Here is a 27117-nt window from a genome sequence, read left to right as displayed (position 1 = left end):
TGGTAATACTAAAAATTGAAATGTAAGTTCCGTGAAGACAGAGATATTTAATACTTGGTTTATTATTGTATCCCAAGTGCTAGAACGCTGCACAGGCCCTAGAGGTAGTCAGTCAACACCTGTTGAATCCCTCTGAATCAGCCGGATTTCATTATATATCTACAGCAGATTTCTGGTGTTCCTTGCTGATGACTAATGACGATAACAGATCATTCGACAGAATCTGAGTGTGAAGAAAGACCACTGAGATTTAGTGGGAGCAGTCACAAGACTGGAAATAGGACCCAGTACAGAGATAAAGTCTTCGTTAGTGAAACATTACCTAGCCAGGGAATATGGATGCTTATATTGAGGGTAAATTTAAAAGAAGACAGGACACATGCAGTTGCCAAAGTAGTGGGAGAATTTTGTGTATTATCCACTAATCTGTTTGCTTTGAGAACGAAAACATTGTAAGTAAACATTCAAAAGTATTTATTAATGAATTTTCCTTCCCTATTTCCACTTTCTTTTCTTATTTGATTTTCAACAGATCCGTGGTGGAAAACTGATGATCTCCAATACCAGGAAAAGTGATGCAGGGATGTATACCTGTGTCGGTACCAACATGGTGGGAGAAAGAGACAGTGATCCAGCGGAGCTAACTGTCTTTGGTAAAACTCTTTTAAGTTATAAACTGCTTTTACGTTTTCTTTGATTTTTAAATATTAAAAGCAAACACTTGCTTTATATATAACTTTCTTATATATAAACCAAAAAAACCAAAGCTGATACTGTCAAGTCAGTTCCAACTTGTAGCGACCCTATAGGAGAGAGTAGAACTGCCCCATAGGATTTCCAAGGAGCGGCTGGTAGATTCGAACTGTTGACCTTCGCTGTTAATCACTGTGCCACACAGGGTTCCTTCTTATATATAAGAAACATTTACACCTCCATATCCCTTAGTAAACCATTTCCCTATCACCGATATTATATATAACCCAAACCCACTATATTTATATTTTTAAATGCAAGAGGTCATTGTAATTTTCAAACTGCTTCTCTGTGCCAATAAAATAATCTTCAGGTTCTGGGAGTGATATGAAAAGATCCCTATTTCTTATCACTTCTCAGGATGTACCCAAGTGCAGCACCAATGCCTACATAGGTCCCTAAAGAAGGCTCTTCTGCATTTTGGGATTTGCCATCCCATGTCGTAATGGGAAAAGAGCCATATTCTGATTTCCATTACGTTCAGTGAGTTACGTACCATTGTGCCTTTTGAGTGTGTACTACAGTGCAGGCCTCTCTTTTCAATCACTGTGAGTACCGTAATCTCTGGTAATGCTCCCTGTGGATACTAAGCAGCTGGAAGTTCAAAATGACAAAGCCAGGAGAGATCCTGTCATTTGTTAAATGAATTGAATAGTAAAAATAAAATTTTTCAAAGTATGCATGTAAATTTCTGTCCTGCAGAGCTCAGACAAATATCAGTTTGCCCTTAAATTTCACACAGTCATCTATAAGAGTCTGCAAATGTGTTTCACTCCGTGATGAATAAAATACAGTTTTGCCTGGTAGGATGTGAAATTAGTGGTCACTGAACATTAGCATTGAAAGTCCACAATACAGCTGTTCTATTTAAAGAAACACTTATCTCTATTTTTCTGTAACTACCACAAGCTGTGGAACAGGAAAATGGTGCGTTGCAGTAGTATATATTGTCTTCAGAACGAAATTGAAAGGGTTTAATGGCATTACCCAGGCAATTACTTATCATTATTGTAACTGTTTTCTGAAATATTTACCCAGCGTTTCCTAAAGACATGAAGAGAACTGTAGGAGATCCTTAAAAGTGTAAGGAGTTACAAGGGAACCTCTAAATTATTTTGAAAATAGGTGGAAACCAAAGATTGAATTTGTCTAGAGGCAGTTCCTCTGGAAAAATTGATTTTAAAAGCCGAGAAGCATTTACCTGGTGGGGTAAACTAGTCGGAACTGACCTGAGGGGTTATAAAACAAACAAAAAAATCAAACCTGTTGCCCTCAAGTCTGTGTCAACTCATAGCGGCCTAATAGGACAGAGTGGAAATGCCCCATAGGGTTTCCAAGGAGCAGCTGGTAGATTTGAACCGCCAACCTTTTGGTTAGCAGCCTATCACTTAACCAATGCGCCACCAGGGCTCCTATAAGTACAATATTAAGTTGAGGGAAAAACTAAAACTCCACTACTGATGAGGAAACAAAATATAAACCCAGAAGTAACACAGAAAGACAGTATTGATGGCCTGAATCAAGGTGGTAACAAATATTCAATGAGAGAGACCTCTTGCCTATCTTGACTCCCCAATTCTTAGGGAACATAAAATAAGTTAGGTCCTACTTATAATGAGGCCCACCTTATTTGATTCTGCCACTGTTGCTTCAGTATGTGTTTTCTAATGAACCACTTTATATTTTCTTGTTAGATATTGTTATTTCTGACCTAATCATATTTGCGAATACAACAGCCATCTGTTTCATGAGACATATTGCTGGAGAAAATAGTTTTCTCTGTTCTTCAAGTATATCGATTCTTTAGTAAATGGCTCACATGTTTTTTAGTTTGAACATTGCAACATATTTTTAAAAATCTGAAATTTTTTTCAAATGGCAAATGACCTTTTCTTCTTCATTCATATTTAATTGTTTATTAAAAAGAGCACTGGCAATTATGTCAGCTGTTGGCTTTAACTGTATGATGCTTAGACTAGGAACTGACCATTTTATTGGGCATAAGGACAGAGATTAAGTCTGGTGATATCCATTTTTCAGCCATTGAATGAGATGTAATATTTGATGGCTTAACTATTGATGAGATACTCAGACATAAAACTGTATGAGAAAATAACTCCAAACCAAACCTTAGGAAACACCTAGATGATTATCTGTGGCCTTCATTTAAGAGGGAAGCCCCAGTGGCATAGTGGTTAAGAGTTATGGCTGCTAACCAAAAGCTCGGCAGTTTGAATCCACCAGGTGCTCCTTGGAAACTCTATGGGGCAGTTCTACTCTGTCCTGTATGATCACTCTGAGTTGGAATTGACGTAACAGCAAGGGCTTTGGTTTTTTTGTTTGTTTCATTTAAGAGAACACAGTGCTATTCAAAACATAAGGTGCTATGAAAATCATTGGGAGCAATATAGTTCTCTTAATTAATGTTTACTTGCAAACTTTAAAAAAAATAATAAAATTCTCTTATCTACTCACTCATTCAACAAAATGTATTGAGTACCTGCTGTGTGCCAGGTCCTGTCTAAATGCTTGAATATAGTGATGAGATTAATAGACAGGACCCCTGCTCTCAGAGGGACTATCCCATCAGCAGTAACATAAAACTTTGTGTCTAAAATATGGTGAGAGCAACATTTTTTAAAAAACATTTACCTTTTTGTTTCACAAGGTGATTTTCCTCAGATAGGAAAATTCTTGGCAGGAAAAGAAATTAATGCATTCAGGATTTATTTAGTCACATTCACATGGGCTGATCATGGTCATCCACACATTTTGGAAGGGCACGAAATTGCAATAATTCACATTCAATGGTTATTATACTCCCGTCCCCTTATGTAGTTAAATAAAAGGAGGCATACTAGGGCTAGCCATCTGCCTTCCTCATTTAACAAAGACTACAGAATGTCAGGTCCTTCAGAGCCAGCTTGTAAACCAACATAAGGTTTACAAGCAGTGGTTAGCGCTAATGGCCTTTTATTGCGTAGCTTTGATCTTCCAGGACTTAAAGAACTCTACCTATGTAATTATTGCTGCAACACTACATTTATAATGTCAAGCAGAGTTTGCTTTTAAGTTGTTAAGGTCATCCTGGCAATAGCTCTCACGGCAGAATCATTGGCCATTTTGCAGCCATTTTCAGTGATTGCATAAAGTTGAAAAGAGAAATTTATTCATTGCGTACTTAATTTCCTCCACCGTAGCATAAAAATGAGAAACGTCATGGGTAGTATGCAACCACGTTTTAGATTTATGCTATATTGTGTTAATTTGAATATGTTTGCTCTCTGGATAGTATTGACATAACTACAACGTTTAATTATACCACGAGATTTGACATTCGATTTTATTACAGCATCATATAAAGTTGAGTTTTTCGAATGCTAATTTGGAATGAAATTGACCTGACAACTTGAAAGCTATGCTTTACAGAATACCACACTGGCAAACAACACAAGTGTCTCAAGAGAGATTAACCTTGTAGCAAGCTATGCAGGTGATTCAAATCCAGTTAATCTCACACACAAGAAAAGTTAATTGCATTGGCAAAGACATTGCCTCTGATCACTCCATGGTGAAATAATTAGAGATCGAGCCATTCAGAGAGACTCTAATCTAATTGATGAGCAGTCAGAAAACAACACTCAAGATTTTTTCCCCTGTTTTTCAATCTGAGTTCTGACATAGGGTGATAACATGGGAAAAGTAACGGACCTTAGTTTGACATGTGAAATTAACTTTCCTTTCTATTCATTAGTTCGAGATTTTTTTGTGTGTATTTAATTGTGTAGAGCTTCATGGGGTGAAACTCAATAGGGTATTTAGTAGTGTTCAGTGTCCTTCCTAGCTTTAAATTTTTGCAGAAAAAGGCATAATCAAGACATTTCTTATAATTTTTGTAGTTTGGACCTGAAAGGGGTTTGGCTTTGTGTTTGGCTGTTGATAATGCTATTCATTGCAAATGCAAAGCTTTTAAAATACATGTATGACCTCTATAACTTCTTTAGTCTTTAGTATTTATTCTCTTCTCAGATTTTCTGGGGATAAAGTCTGGTTAAAGAGACAAGGAAATAATTCTTACAGAAAATTTCCTTCCGTTTAAATAAACTTTAGGCAAACTTAGTTTTAAGCACGTTGTTTTCGTAGGCAGCTATGAACGTTGTAAGGCAACGGGTGAATTTAGTGTTGTTAACACCAAATAATTGGAATAAGGAAGATAAGATTTTAAAAAATGGAAATTCTCAGAATAATACTTGACAAGCTGTGACCGAACTTCAATATATCGTTGAATTCTAAAGTGACTTTTCTGGAAAACAGAACCTCAGATACTCATTTTCATGTGTCATATATATGCAGGTGATTTTCATCCGTTATTCTTCACATGACCCATTTTTTTCTGTATATCCATTCAGTTACATTTTACTCCATGAGCCAATGATAAACTGCCAAAATTTCTATACCACACACTCTTCTGTGGTTTTCCAGTTGCTAAGCAACTGGACTCTGCTTGAGGGCAGAAGGGAATAGGGAAGGTTCATTGCAAAGTTCTCCACCCCTGCTGAGTTCATCAGAACAGCAGCAGGAGATCTGTAACTTGCTTCTTGAAATTATAAATCAGGTGCTTCCACGTGTCTCCCTATAAAACATGTAGGACTTAGAACATGTATGATAATCAGAATATTCCTAAGGATCCTGATGGTGTCCCTTTGAGGAAGAAGCAACTTTAGTTTTGGAACATATCTAAAGTTTGCCCTTCCAATTAATTGAGCTTATAATTTGGGATAACATGACTGATAGCTTGTTAAAGGAAGATACAAAAACTTTGACTGAAACTATACGTGTGTGTGTGTGTGTGTGTGTGTGTGTGTTTGCTTGTTTTAATGAACCTAGTCTCACATCCCATTGCCATCAAGTTGATTCCGACTCATAGGGACCCTGTAGGACAGAGTAGAACTGCCCCGTAGGGTTTCCAAGGCAGTAAATCTTCATGGAAGCAGACTTGAGGTTCACAGAAGACCTCTTAAAACCACTGAGCCCCCAGGGCTCCTTAGTCTCACATCCAAAAAAAAAAAAAAGACCTATTGCTGTTGAGTTGATTCCGACTCATAGTGACCTTATAGTGTTACGCAATTTTTATTTTTCACTCAGCAGCATGCCATGAAAATTTTTCGTATCATATAGATAGCTAGATAGCTTAAACACTCCAATGGGATAATAGCTTTTCAACTTATGAATTTGCCACAATTTATCCAAAAATTCCGTTTTCCAGTATTGCCAGCAATGCACCAGTGATCCTCTGTACTTCTTATATTTTATCAATTATCAGTTAACAAAGTTATTGTTCTTCAGGCCTTTATTCTTTGGACTGGTTGCCTTTGAGTTGATTCTGCCTCAAAGGTACCCTGTAGGACAGAGTAGAACTGCCCCATAGGGTTTCCAGGGAGTGCCTGGTGGAATCAAACTGCCAGCTTTTTGGTTAGCTGAGCTCTTACCCACTGCTCCACCAGAGCTCCATTCTTTATCTAGTCATTTAAAAATATTATAGTCAAAATTCTTTTATGTTTCTTTCCTTTTTTAAATAGAAATACAAGCAGAGTGTCTGCAAGTAGTAGTTATTTTGGTTGTTCTTCAGTGCTCACATCTCCTTTCTCTTTCTTGTTGATTTGTAATGTTGTAATGTTCATCTTGTTCCTAACTTTAATGGGCACATGTTTAGTATCTTACATTTGATTTAATTTCAGCCAAAATATCTTTATCATGCTTGAGAAGTTTCTTTTGATTCCTTCTTTATTTAGATTCTTTAATCCAAGGACTTCTTCCACATCTACACATATGACCATATTTACTTTCCTTTTCCCTCTATCAGATAAGTAGCCTTCCTGATCTTATTAATTAGGAATGCCTTTGACTTCAAGTAACAGAAACTTGACGAACAATGGCTTAAGCATATGGGTTTGTTTATCTCATGCCTACATCTCTATGATGAAAAGATCTTTACACACACACGCACACACGCACACACACCACATCCACACCTTATGTGCCAATCTGTTCCAAATCTCTAAACTAGAAATTTGGGAATTTTCTTAACTTTTCTTTTTCACCCTCCAAAATTGATTGATCTCCCAGGTTTGCTGTCTCTTTAAGTCTGCCATTTCTTCCATATCCCCAGAGCTATTATATCAGCTTAAACTGAAATAATTTGTTGCAGTAACCCTTTGACCTAATTTACAACTGCAAGTTTATCTTCTAATGTGTTTTTCATACATCTGCCAACACAGTCTTTTTCTTATGCTTATTAAAAATGTTGCTCTCTTTCTTAAAATCCTTCAACATCTCTTCATCACCCTCAAAGCAGACCTCAAATTCCTTGACTTGGCATGCAAGAGCCTTCTTAGTCTTGCTGTTCACCATCTGACTAGCTTTGCCTCCGACCACTTGTCCAATGAGACCAGGCTACTGGTTAATCCCCAGATACAAGCTCAAGGTCTGGCATAGAAGAGGTTGCAATAACGTGTGCTGACTGAATCACAGGTGAGAGAATGACTTCTCTCAGCTCATTTATCTTTATGCCAGGATGGGGTATGATAAAATTGATACCCATGTTTAAATAAGAGGGGGCAGGAGAGTCTCCTCTCACAGATCACTTTTCAACCTCAAGTGGTATGAACTGTGGTTTAGCACTAGGTAAAAAATATATATATATTATTTTTATTTATTTTTTTAACGTTGGGTTAATGCAGCTTTGAGATTCATTGGATAACCCAGATGTGACAGCCCAGAATAAGTCCATCTGGCTTCCTGTGCTAATGACTTGTTTTTACTGCTAACCTTCAAAGCACTCGTAAGGAGCTACCGATCCTGTTGCCTGTTTAATGCTAGAAACAAGAGCTCAGTATCAACTATGTCAGCACTGAAATAGCCATTTTGGGCACATCCTACCCAGAGTTCACAAGGATAGCACCAAACCATTCTATCCAACATGCAAATTTGTTCTGTTTTCTGAGGGTACGCTTTGCTACTAACTGATCCGGCTACCTAAAATCTGATGTTCTTTAGAAGTAATCTTGTTTTTCCGTGGTTTCTATGGATTATTTGTAAAATTTGAATTATAAATTTCCCATGATAAAACCCTATTTGCCTTGTTTTATGACTTGGAATTTTGGAGTCTCAGAGTATAGATACCTGACAATAAGCAGGTCTGTGTTTTGAAGAAAATTTTGACCACTACTGTCAAACCCTCTGTGGGATTATCTTCCCTTTGAATGCCAATGGTGGTTGAACTTATTAACAATAAAATGCCGTGCTTGCAATTTACACATGGGGTTTTTAAATATTGATGTAGTCAATAAAAGTATATACCCTCATTCTAGATGGTTACCATATATTATTTGAAAACATTTGTTTTTCTTTTCTGGATTAAAGGTTTCCTGCAAAATATGTTTCAGTTTTTGTGCCACTGTATTCCAAACTCTAGGTTAGAGATTTGAAACCAAAGTACTAAGTGGCTAAATAAGGCCACATGGCCAGAATAGTTGTGTCAACTCCCAGTGGATCTCCTTGACTAAGTTCTCTTTCTACTTTAATAAGTAGCAATATTGGACTTACCTATTGTTTTACTTATCTAGTGCTGCTATAACAGAAATGCCAAAGTAGGTGTCTTTAACAAACAGAAATTTATTTTCTCACAGTTTAGGAGGCTAGAAGTCCAAATTCAGGGTGAGAGCTTTAGGGGAAATCTTTCTCTCAGTGTTGAATCTGAAGGAAAGTCCTTGTCTCTTTTAGCTTCTGCTCCTGGGTGAACTTCATGTGGCTTGGTATCTCTCTTCCCCCATCTCTGCTTACTTGCCTGCTTGTTTAATCTCTTTTATATCTCAAAAGAGATTGACTCAAAACACACGGTACAGTAACCCTGTCTCATTGCCATAACAAAGACAGCCCATTCCCAAATGGGATTATAACCACAGGAATAAAGCTTAGGATTTACAACACGTATTTTCGGGGGACACAGTTCAATCCATAACACTTGTGATTTGAGCTAATACTAGCTAAAATGGTCATTTTTGTAGTGCCGGGCCTTTATCAAAAAAGGGAAGAAACTAGAAAAGAATTGAAATATTTAGATATATGTAAAACTACTTTTTGTTTTATGTTCCTTAAACAGTAGATTCTATAGACAGGGATTTATTTTTCCTTTGCTTTATATGAAGAAATACTTGAATAAAGTAAGGACCAACAAAAGACAAACACCAAAAGAGAATACTGAAGAGAAATATAAAAGCTTAGAAAAGTAAAAATGGACAAATATTTGGAACACATAGGAAAAAATGATTAGAGGTGGCCTTACAAAATAATGTATAACAGTAAGTAGTTTGCAATAATTAATAATGACAGTCTGTAAGTACTTAAGAAAAATAAAAAACCCAGATAGACAGGTTTCCCATGCACGAAGTGAAAACGTTCATGGAAGAACTGGGTGCTTGTCAAATGTTAGCCTAAATGAGGGAAATTTAGATAGCACTTAAGTGTGAGAACACACCTTGTTTCTTCTTTTAGAGTTCTTGAAGGAATTAATGTTTATTTCCTTTTTGATATTTTCCATGAGTTTCAACTAGGTTTTCTCACCCTGAGCCATTATAATAGATTAATCATTTTTCAAATCTCCTTCTTTGTCTCTGTACAGTTTAGTGTTCTGATTTTTTTTTTTTAATAATATCTATATGATTTTTTTACATGATTTAGGTCAAGAATTCATAAAAGAATTAGAGTTATATAGTCTTACATACAAACCATAGCTATTCTTCTTTTCCAAAATATCCCACTCCATTCAATTGTATTGGGATCGTAAAGCCTTGTGAAGACATCGTGGAGATGCAGATTTAGGTACCTATGTACCAAAAACGAGCCACTATTACCTTTGTTTTTTCCATAATTTACTTAAAGCATGCACGTTTTATTTCATTTGACTTTTTTTTTTCTTTTTTCTCTCAAGAACGACCAACATTTCTCAGGAGGCCAATTAACCAGGTGGTGCTGGAGGAAGAAGCTGTAGAATTTCGATGTCAGGTCCAGGGAGATCCTCAACCAACCGTGAGGTGGAAAAAGGATGACGCAGACTTGCCCAGAGGAAGGTAAGAATATCCTATGGACAGACAATTCTTAGATAACCATTGAAGAATTAGAAAAGGAAAAAGTATCCACATTTCTATCTTCAAACACTCCTGTATCTTTGTGTATTATTTTTACACGTAATATTTACATATGCAAGCCACATGCTGTTTGTATGTACTAAAGTCCTCTAGGCTTTTGATGTCACTCTTTCTTTAAATATCCACTTACATGCTGGATTCTCCATTGTATCTTTTATCCCCAAATACCAAGGATTCCTGAGTTGGTTTCTTTCTCATGGCCCCTTCTAGATCTGATGTTTTGTTCCTGCTGGATTATGGACCACCCATTCCACTGGCCTCCTTCACCTACTACCCTGTTTCCTTGGTGCTTCAGACTCCACACTGGAGACTGCCTGCCTTCCTTTAATGCCCAAAGCATCACTAACAGAAGACTGCTGAGTATAGCAGCAGTCTTTATGGTCTCAGGCAAAAGAGAGAGATTTAGCAGAGCACTGAAAGGGTAACGAGTAGTCAATATCACTATCCACATAGGGGATTTCTCACTCAGGGACTTCCAGTCACCTTCTCACTTATTATCACAAAGACCTTTTTTCTCTATCTCTCTCCTGTTCTTCCCTTTGACAAACCTCAAAACCCAATCTCTCCACTCTTCAGGGAAAGTCCAAAAACCCTGGTCACTTCTCAGAAAATTAAATTTACCTATTTTGTGTTTTTCATCTAAGTGAGGCCTTATCGGAAACCCTGGTGGCGTAGTGGTGAAGTGCTATGGCTATTAACCAAGAGGTCGGCAGTTCTAATCCGCCAGGTGCTCATTGGAAACTCTATGGGGCAGTTCTACTCTGTCCTGTAGGGTCACTATGTGTCGGAATCGACTCGACAGCAGTGGGTTTGGTTTGGGTTTTTAAGGCCTTATCCTTTATGACCAAATAAATTATTCAAGTGTTTGTTTGTTTGTTTTCTATACAAATGAGCATTTCTATCCTTAAGATTTGTTTGGCCTTCCTTCTGCTCTTACCTACTGCCAGTAAACTCGTTGTCGTTGAGTTGATTTCAACTCTTGGCAACCCATGTGTGTCAGAGTAGAGCTGTACTCCCTGAGGTTTTCCATGGCAGATTTTTTTGGAAGTAGATCATCAGGGCTTTCTTGTGAGGCACCTCTAGATGGACATGAAACCTCCAACCTTTTGGTTAGCAGCTGAGTACATTAACCCTTTGCACCCCCAGGTATTCCTAATAAAATCATAAAAAAAAAAAAAGTAGTGCTATCGAGTCGTTTCCGACTCATAACGACCCTATGCGACGCCCCGTAGGGTTTCCTAGGAGCGCCTGGCAGACTTGAACTGCCGACCATTTGGTTAGCAGCCATAGTCTATATAAAATGTCACATCATAGTCTATATAAAATGTCACATCATAGTCTATATAAAATGTCACATCATAGTCTATATGAAATGTCACATCCTGCTTTTTTTTTCTAACCTTTTCCCTTAAAAAAAAAATTTTTTTTTTGTTTTATTCAACTGTCATGCTTTGACAGAAGCATGGTACATTTTATATACTTTCACTGGCACCACTGTTGATATTCCCCTGAACTTAAACATTCATTTTAAAAATATCAGTTTTTCGTATCTCTAGGTCTATTATGGAAACCCTGGTGACATAGTGATTAAGAGCTAATCAAGAAGTTGGCAGTTCGAATTCACCAGATGCTTCTTGGAAACCCTATGGGGCAGTTCTACTCTGTCCGATGGGGTTGCTATGAGTTAGAATCAACTCGACAGCAAGGGGTTTAGGCCTGTTATAAGGAGCCTTGTGGTGCAGTGGTTCAGCACGTGACTGCTAACCAAAAGGTCTGTGGTTTGAACCCAACAGCCACTCCAGCGAGAAAGAGGTGACAGTCTGCTTGCATGAAGATTACAGCCTTAGAAACCCTCTGGCGCAGTTCTACCCTGTCCTGTAGGATTGTTATGAGTCAGAAAGGACTGATAGCAATGGGTGTGTTTTTTTGTTTGTTTGGGTTCGGTCTGTTATGCTATATACTTCCCGAAGTTATAGTGTCAACAGCACTGCCTTCAATTGAACCAAACAGTCAGTGAGAGGTTGTTTGCAAATCAGTAGTAAAAAAATTAATTCAGTCAGTTTTTCAGCCTAAATAGGGTATATTTACACAAATAACACCCTTTCTACACTTGTTTACTAACCACTCCCTCCCCAGGGAGAAATTTTTGTAAGTGTGCTATGATAATTGTTTTTTACAGCAACATGAAAAAAAATTGGCATAGTGGCGCTTATAAAAATCCCTCGGGTAGTGGGGGAAGGAGGAGTTGGCTAACAAATGTAGAAGGCACATGTTATTTGCATACAAATATGGTAGTAGCAAAAATTGCCTCTGTGTTTCATGCTTATTTTGCTGCCAGACACCTAGCTTTAAAGGTTGGTCGTTATCAGGAGAAATTCATCAATGTGAGACTCCTTCTGCCTTCTCCAGTGGAGAAGAAATGGCAGTTAAAAAGCAAGGAGAACCAATGTTCCTTGCAGCACTATTCGCAATAGCCAAAAGGTGGAAACAACCCAGATATCCATCATCAGATGAACGGATAAACAAAACATGGTATATAAGTGCAATGGAATATTACTCAGTGATAAAGAGAAAACAGACCTGATACATGCTACGATATGGATGAGTTTTGAAAACCTTATGCTAAATAAAATAAATCAGTCACAAAAGGACAAATAATGTGTGCTCTCACTTATGACAAATATCTAGTACAGACAGAGGTATAGGGACCGAAGTTTATGAGTTGTTACCAAGGGCAGCAGGGAAGGGGGAAGAGGGAGTCATTGCTTAAGGGATACTGAGTTTCTGTTAAGGGTGATGCGAAAATTTGGAAATAAATAGTGATGAAACATGACGAAAGTAATTAATACCCCTAAATTGTAAATATAATATTCCTAAGTTGTATATATAATATCTCTAAATTACACTTATAAAAGAGGGTGAAGTAGAAAATTTTGTTTGTTTTGTTATATACATAAATTTTATCATAATTTTAAAAAATTGGAGAATTTACAGAACTGGATTGTTGGTGTCCATTCTCTATGTATAGTTAGTAGTTCTCAAATTTTAGAGCACATAATGGATAATATAAAATGTTGATATTAGATTAAGGGATTAATTATATAGTAAAATTAAGCCTAATGTAGACAAAGGCTAATTTTCAATTTATTGGAGTGTATTACCTTATCATTTTTCATTTTGAATTTACAGGGAAGTTGCAAAATAATACTGAGGTTCTTGTATACTACACACCGTTCCTACTCTATTGTTAATGTCTTACATTACTAGGGTACGTTTGTCACCTAATGAACAAATGTTGATTCATAATAATTCAGTAAAGCCTATACTTTATTTGGATGTCACCAGTTTTTCCATTAATGTTTTCTTTCTGTTCTAGAATGCAATTCAAGTTTTGTTTGTTTGTATGTTTGTTTTTTTATTTATTTAGTTGTTGCAGAGTAATGCATCTAGTTGTCAGTTTTCCCCAGTCTTTTCTGGTCTGTGATAGTTTCTCAGTCGTTCCTTGATTTTCATGACATTGAACGTTTTGAGGAAGAATATTGGCCAGATACCATATAGAATGTCCACTAAATTTGGCTTTGTCATGACGATACTGAGATCATGTGTTTTTAGAAAGACTGCTCCAGAGGTGAAGTGCCCATCTTGTCACATCATAATAAGGGGGCATACAATCTTCACGTGACATCAGAGATGGCCCTGTCCACTAATAATCATTAAACAAGATCAAACTGAAAGGAGATTCAAAAATAGAAAGTTGTCAGAGTGTATTGCATTTTAATGGATGTATAATTTTTGAAATAAGGTAAAATAAAACACGAACAAACCTAGTCGTAGCTTTCCATTTGGTGTAGATGTTAGGTCACAAGCCTGACAACTTTAACTGCTGTACTAAAACCAAAACCCGTTGCCGTCAAGTCGATTCCGACTCATAGCAAACCTCTAGGACAGAGTAGAACTGCCCCACAGGGTTTCCAAGGAGCGGCTGGTGGATTCAAACTGCCAGCCTTTTTCTGTTTGTTTTTTTTGTGTGTAGTAGCCAAGCTCTTAACCACTGCCCCACCAGGGCTTTTCCAAATATCTTCCAATTCAATTGCTTCCAAGTCTAAGTAGCAGATAAGGATTCAACAAAATGCATTAAAACTACTTCTTTTTTCTTTTTCTTTTCTTTTAGAATATGTGATATTAAGGGCTTTAAAAACAAGGCTGAAATTTTGGGAAATCTTACCTCTACCTTTAAAACATTCCCCTAATTTTGGTCTCTTTATTCTTCTGTTATTGGTATGATATATCACTGTACTGCTTTTGTAACCGGCTAAATATTTTTAAAGTACTAGGCAAATGGAAGTGCTGTGTAAGCTTTAAATTGTGTGTTAGAAAGGCTTAAAGCATGGATCAGTGCAATATAGAAATTGAGGTCAGTCTTTTGATCATAACAGAAGCCGTGTACTTTCCCCTGAATTCCCAATAGTTAAATGGTATTTCAAAGAAGCTTATTCATTCTTAGATCTGTATGCATTAGCATAAACTTCACTTATGCATAATGAGGGAGAAAGAGACCTCTTTACTTGGTGAGGGATAACAGTAATGACTTTTAACCAACCATAGCCTAAATCAACAACATTGATTCCATTACATTGTTTAGGTCTCAGACTAGGGAGATGGCCATTGTTCTTGGGCAAGCAATTGTGTGAAGTGGTGTGGAGAATGACATTTCTTTGGCTTAACATTTAATGAAATCTGAATAAGGTTTGTGTAGTGGTTCATGCTTAACACATTTATAGTAAGGCTTTTTAGGGCGGCAGCATAGCCTGTAATTACTGCGTAAGTAATATGTGACTATTTTTCTTTTGGAGACAAGAAAAGCTTTTCAATTCAAGTTTAAATTTATGAAATGCTGTGATAGCTATTAAACCTTCAACACAGAAGACGATATCTGTGCCAACCTTTCAGTAACCAGAGATGAATCAGGGAGTATCTTTTTCACTTGCTGTGGAAATGTTTTCTAATTAGTACCCATATGCTTCTTCCTTTTATTTAGCCTTACACACCTGATCTTCTCAGTTAACTGTCTCTAATGAAATTACAAAATACCTTTAGTGTGTTGAATTAAAGACATTTTCTGTCTGAATGTTACAGTGAGGCAGGAAAAGTAGTATTGCCCAATTCTAATAACAATCTCTCTACCCAACCAGGGTATAGTGTTTATTTGGACATTTTCCATATGATGCAGGGACAGAATAAGGACTCTTTTATCTTATACATAGCGTTGTCAGAATGCTAATTGATTGCAGAGACTTCTGAAGATATTACAGTTTCCTAAGTGAAAATTTCAGGAAGGTAAAACCAAACCAAACATTAGTCACTTTGTGTATGTGTGTGTGTGTGATTATGCCAAGCATCAATATCTTTTTTCCAAGTGTCTCAATATATATGCATTCAAATATACCAACAACATTGATTCATCTATTAGAGGCAAGACATTTTACACGCCAATATGAAAAAAGTGAGTAAGGGGAGGAGGATGAGGTAAAAGGGGAAAGACATTTTATAGTGCATCTTGATTTGTTTTTAAAAGCACATTTTTAATTCTATTTTTTTATTTTATGTAAGCCAAATTGGACACTATAAGAAAGTCTCTTCCTACTGAATAAAAAGGGGAAGAAAAATTAAACTTGCTCTAATTTCTTCTTGGATATTACATCTTTCTTTCTCAGGCAAACCTGGAACTTTTGCTAATTAGTATCCTTTTGATGAACAAGTGCCTCCAACACATCTTTTCATGAAGTGCTTCACATGATAGAAGTTGCCCCTATTTGTAATAAATGGGGGGATCTCCCATATTAAGTCATATGCTATCAAAGCATAAAGTTTTTTTACTCTCAAGTCATAGCAAATGTATATATGCTGAAGCTCTATGTAAATAATCATCAAGAGTTCTGCTGCTAACCAAAACGTTGGCAGCTCAAATCCATCTGCTGCTGCTCCTCGGAAACCCTATGGGGCAGTTCTACTCTGTCCTCTAGGGTCACTATGAATCGGAATCGACTCCACAGCAATGGGTTTAATGTAAAAGAAAGAGAATATGATAACTTTACAACCAAAGACATAAAAGTAGAATTTAAATATACCAACACTACAACCTTCTGTTCAAGGTAATATTTGTCAAAGCCAAAACCCAAACCAAATCCACTGCCATCCGGTCATTCCATAGGGTTTCCAAGGCTGTAATCTTTATGAAAGCAAATTGCCACATCTTTCTCCCTCAAAGCAGCTGGTTTGAAACCACCAACCTTTTGGTTAGCAGCTGAGTGCTTTAATCACTGTGCCACCAGGGCTCCTTAATAATAGTGAAGATAAAACAAATATCCCTTCTCAGAGTTAAACCAGATGTAGAGTGCTAAATCTAATTGTGATTTCTTATCTGGGCATGTCAGCACAATTTGTATTTAGTTAATTATTAGCAATATCTGAAGGACTGTAAGTAGATTTAACATCCTTCATTAATCATTTAGCTTTCAAGATACCACCATTGGTTAGTTCTATGGTCATTTTCTATTGCATTTTTTTGTTGTTGCTGATTTTCTAAACTAATTTTAAAGTGACACTAACTTTCTCAAAAAGAATCTAGTGTAGAGAGAGGGATGTTCATGGTAGCTTGTCAGGAAAAAAAAATATAATATACCATTTACATTCTTATGTATTCCGGCAAATTCTGAATGCTGTTGATGGCTTGTGCCTAGTGCACACAACTCATGAATATTTCATAAAATAGAAAAGGAACTAGAGAATAAGTGTTTCAAGATATATAGTCCAAAATGCTATCAGTTTTCCTGAACCCAGTGACAAATTCCTTTTTCTCAAGTGGAAGTCTATCTTCAGGAGACTTTTTAGAGTTCTTAGTTCCAGAAAAGGTGGGCTTCACAGTAAATACCTGATTCTGTGAGAAAAGGAACCGAATAGACCACTTATAATTCCTTTTTGCAGCATTTTTACACAAAGTGGCTTTTCTACTTTGCCCTGGAAAATGTATTAATTGTTTGGTAGCTCCATTGTTTAGATCATATGCTTCTGGGATGCAGAGATGCTGAACAGGTGCTCAGCTTTCCTGCTGAGGAGATCGGCCTTCTTCACAGAAAGTGTGTGCTTTCAAGGACATGTGGTAATTTGGGCTTCTGATAAATAACCACACTGATTAGGTCGTCTGGTAAAGCCTGGGCAATTGAAATGGTTTTAAAAAAAAAGAGAAAGCAAAACAAAACTAAGAACAGGAGAAATGCCATCTATGTAAAACAGTATAAGTGACTTCTGAAAATTGGGCTGGTCCTTAAGATTCAGAAATATAAAGAAAACTATAAATGAAAATTCTGTGTTGTGTGTGTATGCGTGTGTATGCTATACAGATATTTTAGCCATTTCTGCCTGAAAAATTAGAAACTGCTTACGCAAGTATTGTGTCATCTTTTAATACAGCTGATAATGATGTAGAGAGTAGTTAAACCATTGCCAGGAATACTGGACTTTAGGCTTTGTTCTGCCACTGTTTGACCATTTATCTGTTCAGTCATATCCCCACCATCTGGAAGTGATGCTAGACAGATTTCTCTTACTACTAACTAGGAGTGTGATCCCAAAGAATCTGTTTAAACTGTGCATTTTACATCCTCAAGATATGAACCAACAATGAGGTGAAATTAAGTCAGGATTGTAATTATGTGATTGTTAATTATTTAGGGACTCTATCCACTTACTAATTTTTTTACATAAAATTTTAGATAATTGATTTAAAATACTGTATCATGAATAACTGCAGAGAAATGGTATACAGCATTACTGTTGAAGGTAATTTTTAGACCAGTCTCAGAAGCCACACATAAAATGTCTTGGTATTTTCAAAATTTAAACTTGGAAAGGTCAAGGTTGCCTTTTTGGAAGCTGAAGGTAAAGATTTTATTTACAAACAGGATTAATTGACCAACTTTCAGAGGGATGCCAGAATGGTTCATTTTCTGTATTTTCATCAAATAGGTGTTAATACTTGCTATTAACACAAAACTAATTGCCACCTAGCATGCGGAGTGCAGGTTGTCTTGTGACCATATTGGCCCATCTGCTGAGAGTCTCAGCTCAGAAACAATGCTAGAACTGGCATCCAATTTGGGCTCTGGCCAGTGGTCACCTAAAAAGCGAGGACATACTTGGAATTTGAAATGCATTGAAGTCAGGGATGCTCTGTTGTCCATTAACTGGAAGCTATTATGCTGCGTGTGACCAGGTGCCAGTCTGCAGAGTGAAAGGATCTTCCTGAGTGCCACCTGTCCTTGGCATGCGGATATATCCAACACAGGGGCCCTGGTAGGCTCAAAAATATACATATACAGCATGTTAGAAGCATTCCACTAGGCTGACATAAAAGTCAAGGGCAGCATTGTGCCTGAACTCAAACTGTAGGACAAACCGAAGGCTTACCAGGAGATAGTTACCATATCACACAGGTGGATATACTGGATATTTCAAATTAAAAACACTCTGTCAAGGGCCTAACCCTTACCTTGACTGTGAGCTAAATGTAAAAATGAAAAATTTAATGAACTCTTCTCTTAGTTACCTAGTGCTCCTATAACAAAAATACCACCAAGTGGATAGCTTTATAGAACAGAAATTTATTTTCTCGTAGTTTTAGAGCCAAAAGTTTGAATTAAGTGTGTCAGCTCTAGGGGCGGGTCAGTCCTTGTCTCTTTCAGCTTCTAGTAGCTGCCTGCAGTGCTTGGCGTTGTTGGGCTTGTAGATTCATCTGCCTCTGTCTTCACATGGAGTCTTCTCCCAGTGTGTATGTCTTTGTCCCTGTGTTCCACTTTATAAGATACCACTCAGAAGGGATTATGTTCAAGACCAACCCATATCAAACAAACAAAACCCTGTTTCCAAATGGATCACATTCACAGCTACAAGGGTTAGGACTTCAACATGTATTTGGGGCGGTACAATTCAAGCCATAACAACTCTATTAACACAAATTCTTGTGTTCATAAACGAAATTTGTGGAAAGATTCATTTAGTGATTTTAGTCACCAAAGGGCTTTTTCCTTAAGATGTATTTCTGAACGATTGTTGTTGCTATGGTTAATAAGTTGATTGTGATGTGGGGCTACATGATAGACTAGAATTTAGGAGCTTAATGTTCTTATTTTAGTGCTGCTATAATTCATCATGCTGTTTTAAAACAGTTTATGCAATATTTCTGTGCCCCAGTATTCACATCTGCAAAATGTGTAAGGTAGACCAGAAGGTTTCTGTGGTACTCTTAAACTCCGAAGCAGTATGATTCGATAAATGGCAACAATTCGAGAAGTATGGTAATACTTGTTTTTTTGTAGAAGAACCGAAATCAAGAAAATTAAAATGAATGAGCCTAAAGAAGAAAATTAAAATTATCAGTAAACCTATTATCCAATGACAACCACTGTTTATGATTTACACCTATTTTCCCAGGTTCGTGTGTGTGTGTGTATATAAAGGTATATATATAGGCATACTTTTTCATTAAAAATTGTTCTTGACCCTGAATGCTTACCTAAGTTTTTTAACAAAAATCTACTGCTGATTCAAAAGCATTTTTATGGCATTTTCATTTTTCATAATTTTAATGTTAATAAATCATAGCTATGTAGTGCTTGGAAACCCTGGTGGCGTAGTGGTTAAGTGCTACGGCTGTTAACCAAGAGGTTAGCAGTTTGAATCTGCCAGGTGCTCCTTAGAAACTCTACGGGGCAGTTCTGCTCTGTCCTGTAGGGTTGCTATGAGTCGGAATCGACTTGACAGCAGTGGTTTGGTTTTTTGGTTTATGTAGTGCTTACTCTGTACCAGGCCAACTCTAAACATTTTACATTGATTCATTGATCCTTAGGACAACCCTATGATAATGTTTGATTATCAGCAATTTCATAGATAGTTGAGAGTTGTCAGGCAGGATCAAATTCCACATTATATTTCTAACCATATAATTTTTTTTTTCTCTATTATGCTCCCTTTGGAGAAGTTGCCCCTTTATCCAGTTTTTCTGGATTGTATGAATTGAAACAGAAGGGAAGGAAACAAAGCATAACTTGAGATCCAGTCTTACAGTAACATAAGGAATGGTGACTCTATCTTTGGTGATGTGTGAAGGAGATACAATTGCCAAAGATAAGAGATAAGAGAATAAATCCTTACAAAGCTTCTTAAGAGTATTCTCTACTCCACTACAGTGGAGCCAATTTTTTAAGAAATCTGTTTCAGTTCTTATATAGTATTAACTCACTGAAACTTCACTCTAAAAGGTCATATTTGAGGTGTGGTAGGCATGCTGAACCTGACAAGTAATTAAGTACCAGAGAAGTCTCTTCTGAGAAGGTGATTCATCATACAGATTTATGGGATAGTTCTGTGGCAAGATCTCAGTAGAGAGATCTTCACAAAATTTATTCTAATACCTTTCAACTCATTTCATCAAATGATAGGCATTTGAAGCCTTTATAAAGAATATCTTGTTGAGTATTCTGTACCATTGCAATTCATACAACTGGCACATGTTATAAAAATATGTTCAGTGAAAACCATAAATATTCCAACCATTATACCACATTTTTTAGCAGTTTTGTCAAAATATTTACCCCACAAGTAAAAGGCAAAAAGTCAATCAGGCATCTTACCTTAATTTGAGAGATTTTGACAAGAGAGAAACAGAGAGGAAGAAAATATTTTTATCCTCTCTACAAACATAATTTATTCTTGTAAAAGGATGGTAAAAAAAATTCCATTGTATGCAACTATTGTATTCAACAATTATTTTAAAAATAATCAAACACATCCATTGAGAGTTTCTATGCATTGGTATTTCAACAGATTAAAAGACGAGTCTGTTCTCAAGGATTCTAGTAGAAGGTGTAAGATATGTGTAATGCTATTAAATAAGTCAAACTATATAAAAGCTATGATATCCAAGACTCTTTATCCAAGGTTTCAGGAAATAAAAGAGACTTTATTCCTATGTGACATTAGACATGGACCTGACAGGGAGAATCCTAAGTGAAGTGTTTATACTGAACACACCTTGAAATGGAAGGATTCATAGAAGAACATTGAGTGGAAATATTTGTGTATTCTGCATTTAGAAAAAAACGACTCCTATATTTATATGTAGGAGTACTTAAGTGGTGCAAATGGTTAAGCACACAACTACTAGTCAAAAGAAAGGTTGACAGTTTGAACCCACCTGAGGTGCCTCAGAAAACAGTCCTGGTGGTCTGCTTCTGAAAAGTCAGGCCCTTGAAAACCCTATAGGGCAGTTCTTCTCCGCATGCATGGGGTCACTGTGAGTCAGAATTAACTCAAGGTTAACTAACAACAATAGTTACATATAGGGTAACTTGGAGTACAGAAAGCTTGGAGGTAGGAATGCCTGGTAAGAAGTTGTTTAACAGACAATGAAAAAGGTTGTTAGGGAATTTATTACCTGTGAATATATAAATATGGGTATTACCGTAAGTGACAATGCAAAGAAAAAAAATTTTTTAATTGAAAATTGATAGGAAATTAGGCACATGGGAAAGCAAGGATTAAAGGTACTACCAAGGTTTCAAACTTGGGTGCCTGGATGAAAGATGTTTTGTTTAAAACAGAGAATTCAAAATTTTTTTTTTTTAGTCTAATAATATTTAATCATATAATCACACTTTCTGTCACTGAATCCAAGATAACATTGATTGTGTGACTCAATCATACTTATTCTATGTGCTGAAGAGAAAAAAAAAAAAAAACATTGCCCAGTAACCTAGGACTTGCCATGTATGGTAAGATGATTTCTAGTTTCCGAGATGATGAAATCTGAAAAAATGTGCATCTTAAAACCAATTAAATATGGGAATAACTAGTTACTTTTACTATGTGCACAGTTCCAAGAACATACTTCACAGATGAGTAACTCATTTCATCTTCAGAATTACTTCAAGATAGAGATGCTCTTATTATCCACGTTTTACAAAAGGAGAGTATAAGGGGAAAATTTAAGTTTTGGAGAGAGTTGAATCCCAGAGCTCACTCTCTTAACTGTTACACTAAAACAATTAATTTTTTAAGGTAATTATATTAAAAGATAATAAAACTGCTGTTTTTCTTTTTTTTTTTTTTAGAGTCCTCTCGTTTTGTGTTAGGTTTATTATTAATCCTTCTAACAGTGTTGAAGTATGGATCTCTTCTTTTAATAGAGGTAGAGCTGAAGTTTTAGGACCATGAGTAACAAGCTCAATGTCACAGGACACATACGGGAGAAAGCTGGATTCAAACACCATGTCTCTTAGATATTAAAAACCTGTGCTCCCTTCCCATTTTGGACGTGAAGTCCCCTTCATTTCATGTTTTGCTCAATAGACTTTGACTCTTTTATATTCCCATATCACATTCTAAAAGAGAAAATAGTGCTAAGCTTATCATTGTTGTAATTGTTTATTTCTGTATCTCCCCAACTCCATTTGCCATATGTATCTTCAGTCCCAAATATCAGGCATTATGTATGGCACATGGTAAGTGCCTCCCAGATATATATTTAGTACAGTGGTCCTCAACTAGGGGTAATGTTGTACCACCTTCCAATATGTGGATTTTTTGATTGTCACAATTGGCGAGATAGGAGAGACTGGTACTGGCTTCTAGGGGGTAGGGGCCAAGAATGCTGCTTTACATCTGACAATCCATAGAGCAACCTCTATTGCAAAGAATAATCTGGCTCAAAATTACAATAATTCTAAGGTCGAGAAGCTCTGATTACATGGAAAAGACGAATCTGAGAATTGCTCATTTAAATGTTATATGATTTTTCTTTTTTATTTTAAGACAAAAAAAGTGGAATATAATGGGTTTTTTTTTGTTGTTGTTGTTTAATTCAATGAAACAGATTTCAAAGATAATAATCTCCTTTTATGGCCATAGATAAGAAGGTAATTCCAGTGGGATAGACAAATAAGACCACAATTAATTTGAGATAAACATGTCATCATTGAACACAAGGAGATGGCTGCTTAGTTCTAGATTATATGTGACAGGAATTTTTCTTTATATTCCTCACTCGTTAAATAATTACTGAGTTGCTAAAACCAGGTAACAATAGCTTAATTGGGGAAATGTGTGAAACTGTATTTCCAAATGGAGCTACCCACCCAAAAGTTGTGTGACAGATTTCTGTTTCTCAGAAGAAAAGGAAAGTGTCTTGAAACTTTCATAGCATAACCAAAACAAAAAAAACGCCAAACCAGTTGCCATTGAGTTGATTCTGATTCATGGTGGCCCCGTGTGTCACAGAGTTGAGCTATACGCCATAGTTTTCAAGGCCGTGACCTTTCAGAAAGCAATCACCAGGCCTTTCTTCCAAGGTACCTGTGGGTAGACTCGAACTGCTAACCTTTCAGTTAGTAATTGAGCCCTTAACCAATTGTATGTACCACCCATGGCCTACACTAAACATAAACAGTCTCTGGAGCTCAGTTAGTGCACTTTGAACACTGATGGAAAAGGCAATTTCAAGAAGTTTATCTACCAAAGGCAGTAAGTCCAGTAAGTACACCTACTCCTCACTTATTGACTATTTCATTATCCAACATTTTGTATTTATGACAATAGTAAAAAATCTACTATCTGACTATTTTTGCACATTAATGATGTACATCCGGCAGCTACCAATGCCCAACGTGTGAAGCAAGAGTAACATTGGCTATGATGGTTAAGGTTGTGTGTCAGCTTGGCTGAGCTGTGATTCTCAGTGGTTTGGCAGTTATGTAGTGATGTAATTCAGCAGTTATGTGATGATATAATTTGGCAGCTATATACCGATGTGATTTGGCAGTTATATAATGATGTAGTCATCCTTCTTTTGTGATCTGATGTGGTCATCCTCCATTTTCACATGATGCTAATTTTCACTTAGTGGCCTTGTCTTTGAAACCTAACCGTCACTAAGTGAGAAGTGGGTGTAGATGGCAGTTTCAAAAATTCATTTTACCTTGAACTCACAATTCCTTATTGCACAGAGTTCATTCTGACTTGGAAGAGTGCAGAAAGAATTGGAACTGCCTACCAAAAAACTTTCAGTCTTATCTGTGAGCAGTTGTTTCCTGTGGATTTAATCTCTGAAGTCTATTTACAAAAGAACTTAAAATTGAAGATAATTTCTAAACAAACACATGACCTTGAGATATAGCCACTCTTCCAAATCTGATGTTGTAATTTCTAGTCCTATTGTAAAACCAATTTGTCTTGAAGGAATTTAAGCCAAGAAGTTTTTTTTTTTTTTTCTTTAAGGAGGATAATTTAATCTGCCTGCATCACTTCATTTGTCTCATCCCATCATGGTCTCATTAATTATGATATAAGTATATTTTTTATTATAAATTTTTATATTCCAGTTAGTGAAAACTTATTAGAAATAAAATCTCTGATATAACCTTTATCACAGAGTAAAAAATTTGCCACACAGTGGTGGCATATTTATTAAGGGCAGTAATGAAAATAATTTAATAGTATTTTCTGATATTTATGGACCAAAGAACAAATCCTACTGCCTATAAAATGGTTTGGATTTGATCTTATATGAACATGGAAGAAAGAGGTACACTATTTTACAGTTTAGGAAAAATGAAAATAATTAAGAGATGATATTGAAAATCTTCTGCAGCTTTGAGAACAATAATGGATTTATCAGTGACAGGTCATAGCCCTATCTACAGATATTAATATCTAATGACAAAAGAAAAAGAGTGAATATCATGTCAATGATAAAAAGTAATAGGTCTAATTATAAAATTATGGTGTTAAGCCCTTTGATATTAATGTAAGGTTTATTAGTGATGGAATATATAAATATATAATATGTGTATATATATATATATTTTATATATATAATCATTTTTATCTTAAACTTCTCAAGCATCATTCTTTTATTACTGCTGAAGTTTGAACTTGAATTTCTTTATCTAGGCAATAAATGTGTATGTGTTTTCCAGGATAAACCACAGTACAGGAAAAAGTTTGAGATCGTTACTCACTTAACTCTTTAACTTACTTAACTTGGACCTCAACCCATTGCTGTCGAGTCGATCCCAACTTACGAGTCACTAGGAGTCAGAATCAACTCAACAGCAATGAGTTGAGGTATAAGTTAGGTTGTGGCCCGTAAGCCTTGTGAAATATGATATCAGTTGATGTAATATTCAGTGATTGGAAGAGATTGAACACAGAGAACGTTTTAAACCTAAAAATTGATGAGTAGCAGGTATAACTTGAACAAGCACAGACAGAGTCAAAATGCAGAGAGCAGAGAATAAAGTAATTCTTCATGCTCAAAATATGTTTGGTGGTATCCACAGCCTCTCCATTGGATACTTGGCATTTGTTTTGAGTGATGTTTGATTCTGATGAGGAACACAAACTTCCTCTTCCTGCATGTATATAGCCTTCATTCATTTATACATGAATAAATTTGTCTTAACTACTCACTAGGTTCAGTTCACTGAGGATACAACTGTGACCAAAGTGACATGGTCCTGCCTTTATAGAGTTTAAAACTCAAGATGTAGATAGATACTAAATAAATCATGTGTCAGGATGAGCAAAACTAGTTAGGCTAAAGGAAGAGGGAGAGAGAGAGGTATGGAGAGTGGTCCAGATATGAGATGCAGCCAGGGGCAGATTACCCAGTAAGCACAGGTGAGCATGGGCTTACCTGTGCTTATTATCTGTAGTGAACAATTTCCCATGGATTTTACCCCATCACTACAAATTAGTAAGTAAGCAGAAGTAAGCCCATGCTTACCTTGCTTACTGGGTAATCTGCCCCTGTCAAGGTTTGTAAATTTAGAAAAGGCTTGGATTCTGTAAGAAGGTGTTATGACGTTGGGAGAGAGAAAGACGCCAGCCATAGCTAGAAGCAGAATCTTTTTTGTGGTGAAAAATGTGAAATTGCTCACTACATATGATCTGGTAAGCAAGGTAAGCACTGTGTTTACCTTGCCTATTGGATAATTTACCCCTGGACACAGCACATGGAGAGATGTGGGGGCAAGAGAGAGTCAATGAATTCTAGGTTCTGAAAGGAGTCGTGGATAATTGACGCATTGAGTGTGAGGAGAGGATGGTGAGAGATGGGACTAGAGAGGTGAGCAGAGACCAGTATGGGAAAGGAATGTTTGGACTGGGTTCAGAAGTTTGGAATTCTTCCTGAATTCACTAGAGATCCATTCAAAGGTAAATGACAGCATTTAATAGTCTACTTTAGGTATATATGACCACCCACTTGTCAGATTGTCATACTTTGGTGGCTTGTGTGTTGCTGTGATGCTGGAAGCTATACCACCAGTATTTCAAATTCCAGCAGGGTTACCCATGGTGGACAGGTTTCAGTGGAGCTACCAGGCTAAGATTATGAAGAAAAACCTGATGCTCTACCTTTGAAAATTAGCTAATGAAAACCCTATGGATCACAACAGAATATTATCCAATGTACTACTGGAAGATCTGGCTCTCAAAAGACTCCGTGGTAGCAACAATGAACTTGATCATCTTGCTCTGTTGTACATGAAGTTGCCACAAATCAGAGCCAACTCCATGACAACTAATGACAACTAGGTATATAAAGATACAAACTGTTATACGTAACTAGGCTTTGGCCAGTAAGTCCAACATAAAGGCTGTGGGACAAGAAAAGTGAGGATATTGGCAAGAATTTATGGACCATAATAGAGTTTCATCAGGGTAGAGAAAGAAGTGATGATTCAAAGGGTTCATAAAGAGAAAGAAATGGAGGAGTCAGAAGAAGTTCAGTTTGTAAATTGATTAAGAGTAGGAAACATGAGGCTATATGAGATTATAACAAGCTCAAACATTAGAACTTCAGATTTCAAAGGTGAAGTCATTCGAGTTGAGGATGAAGTTCAGGGTCTTGCTGTGAGGCCAAATAGGCAAAGAGAGATGGAGACAATAATATAACTGGAGAAGATATGAATGAAGTGAAAGGGAGCTATGGAAAATACTAGGTGACATTTATTAGGCATTTACATATGCCAGGGGCCTATCTTGATTCTTTAAATACATTAACTAATGCAATCCTTATAGCAGCCCTATCATGTTTTCCGCA

General features: G+C 36.5%; 1 protein-coding gene across 4 annotated transcripts in view; it reads left to right on the top strand.

The window, feature by feature from the left end:
• The window catches only part of ROBO2 (roundabout guidance receptor 2), a 649189-nt gene that overhangs the window by 468297 nt on the left and 153775 nt on the right, over positions 1 to 27117 (top strand). For all 4 annotated transcript variants that reach the window (XM_064273095.1, XM_064273093.1, XM_023548157.2 and 1 more), the window contains 2 exons: positions 533 to 653; positions 9743 to 9881. In XM_064273095.1, the coding sequence (XP_064129165.1) occupies positions 533 to 653; positions 9743 to 9881 (260 nt within the window). The remainder of the gene's footprint in view (positions 1 to 532; positions 654 to 9742; positions 9882 to 27117) is intronic.

This window comes from Loxodonta africana, chromosome 20 (genome assembly GCF_030014295.1).
Source record: "Loxodonta africana isolate mLoxAfr1 chromosome 20, mLoxAfr1.hap2, whole genome shotgun sequence".
In the NCBI taxonomy this organism is placed as follows: domain Eukaryota; kingdom Metazoa; phylum Chordata; class Mammalia; order Proboscidea; family Elephantidae; genus Loxodonta; species Loxodonta africana.
Note: the sequence above shows the minus strand (reverse complement) of the source record. Positions and strands in the feature narration are given on the sequence as shown.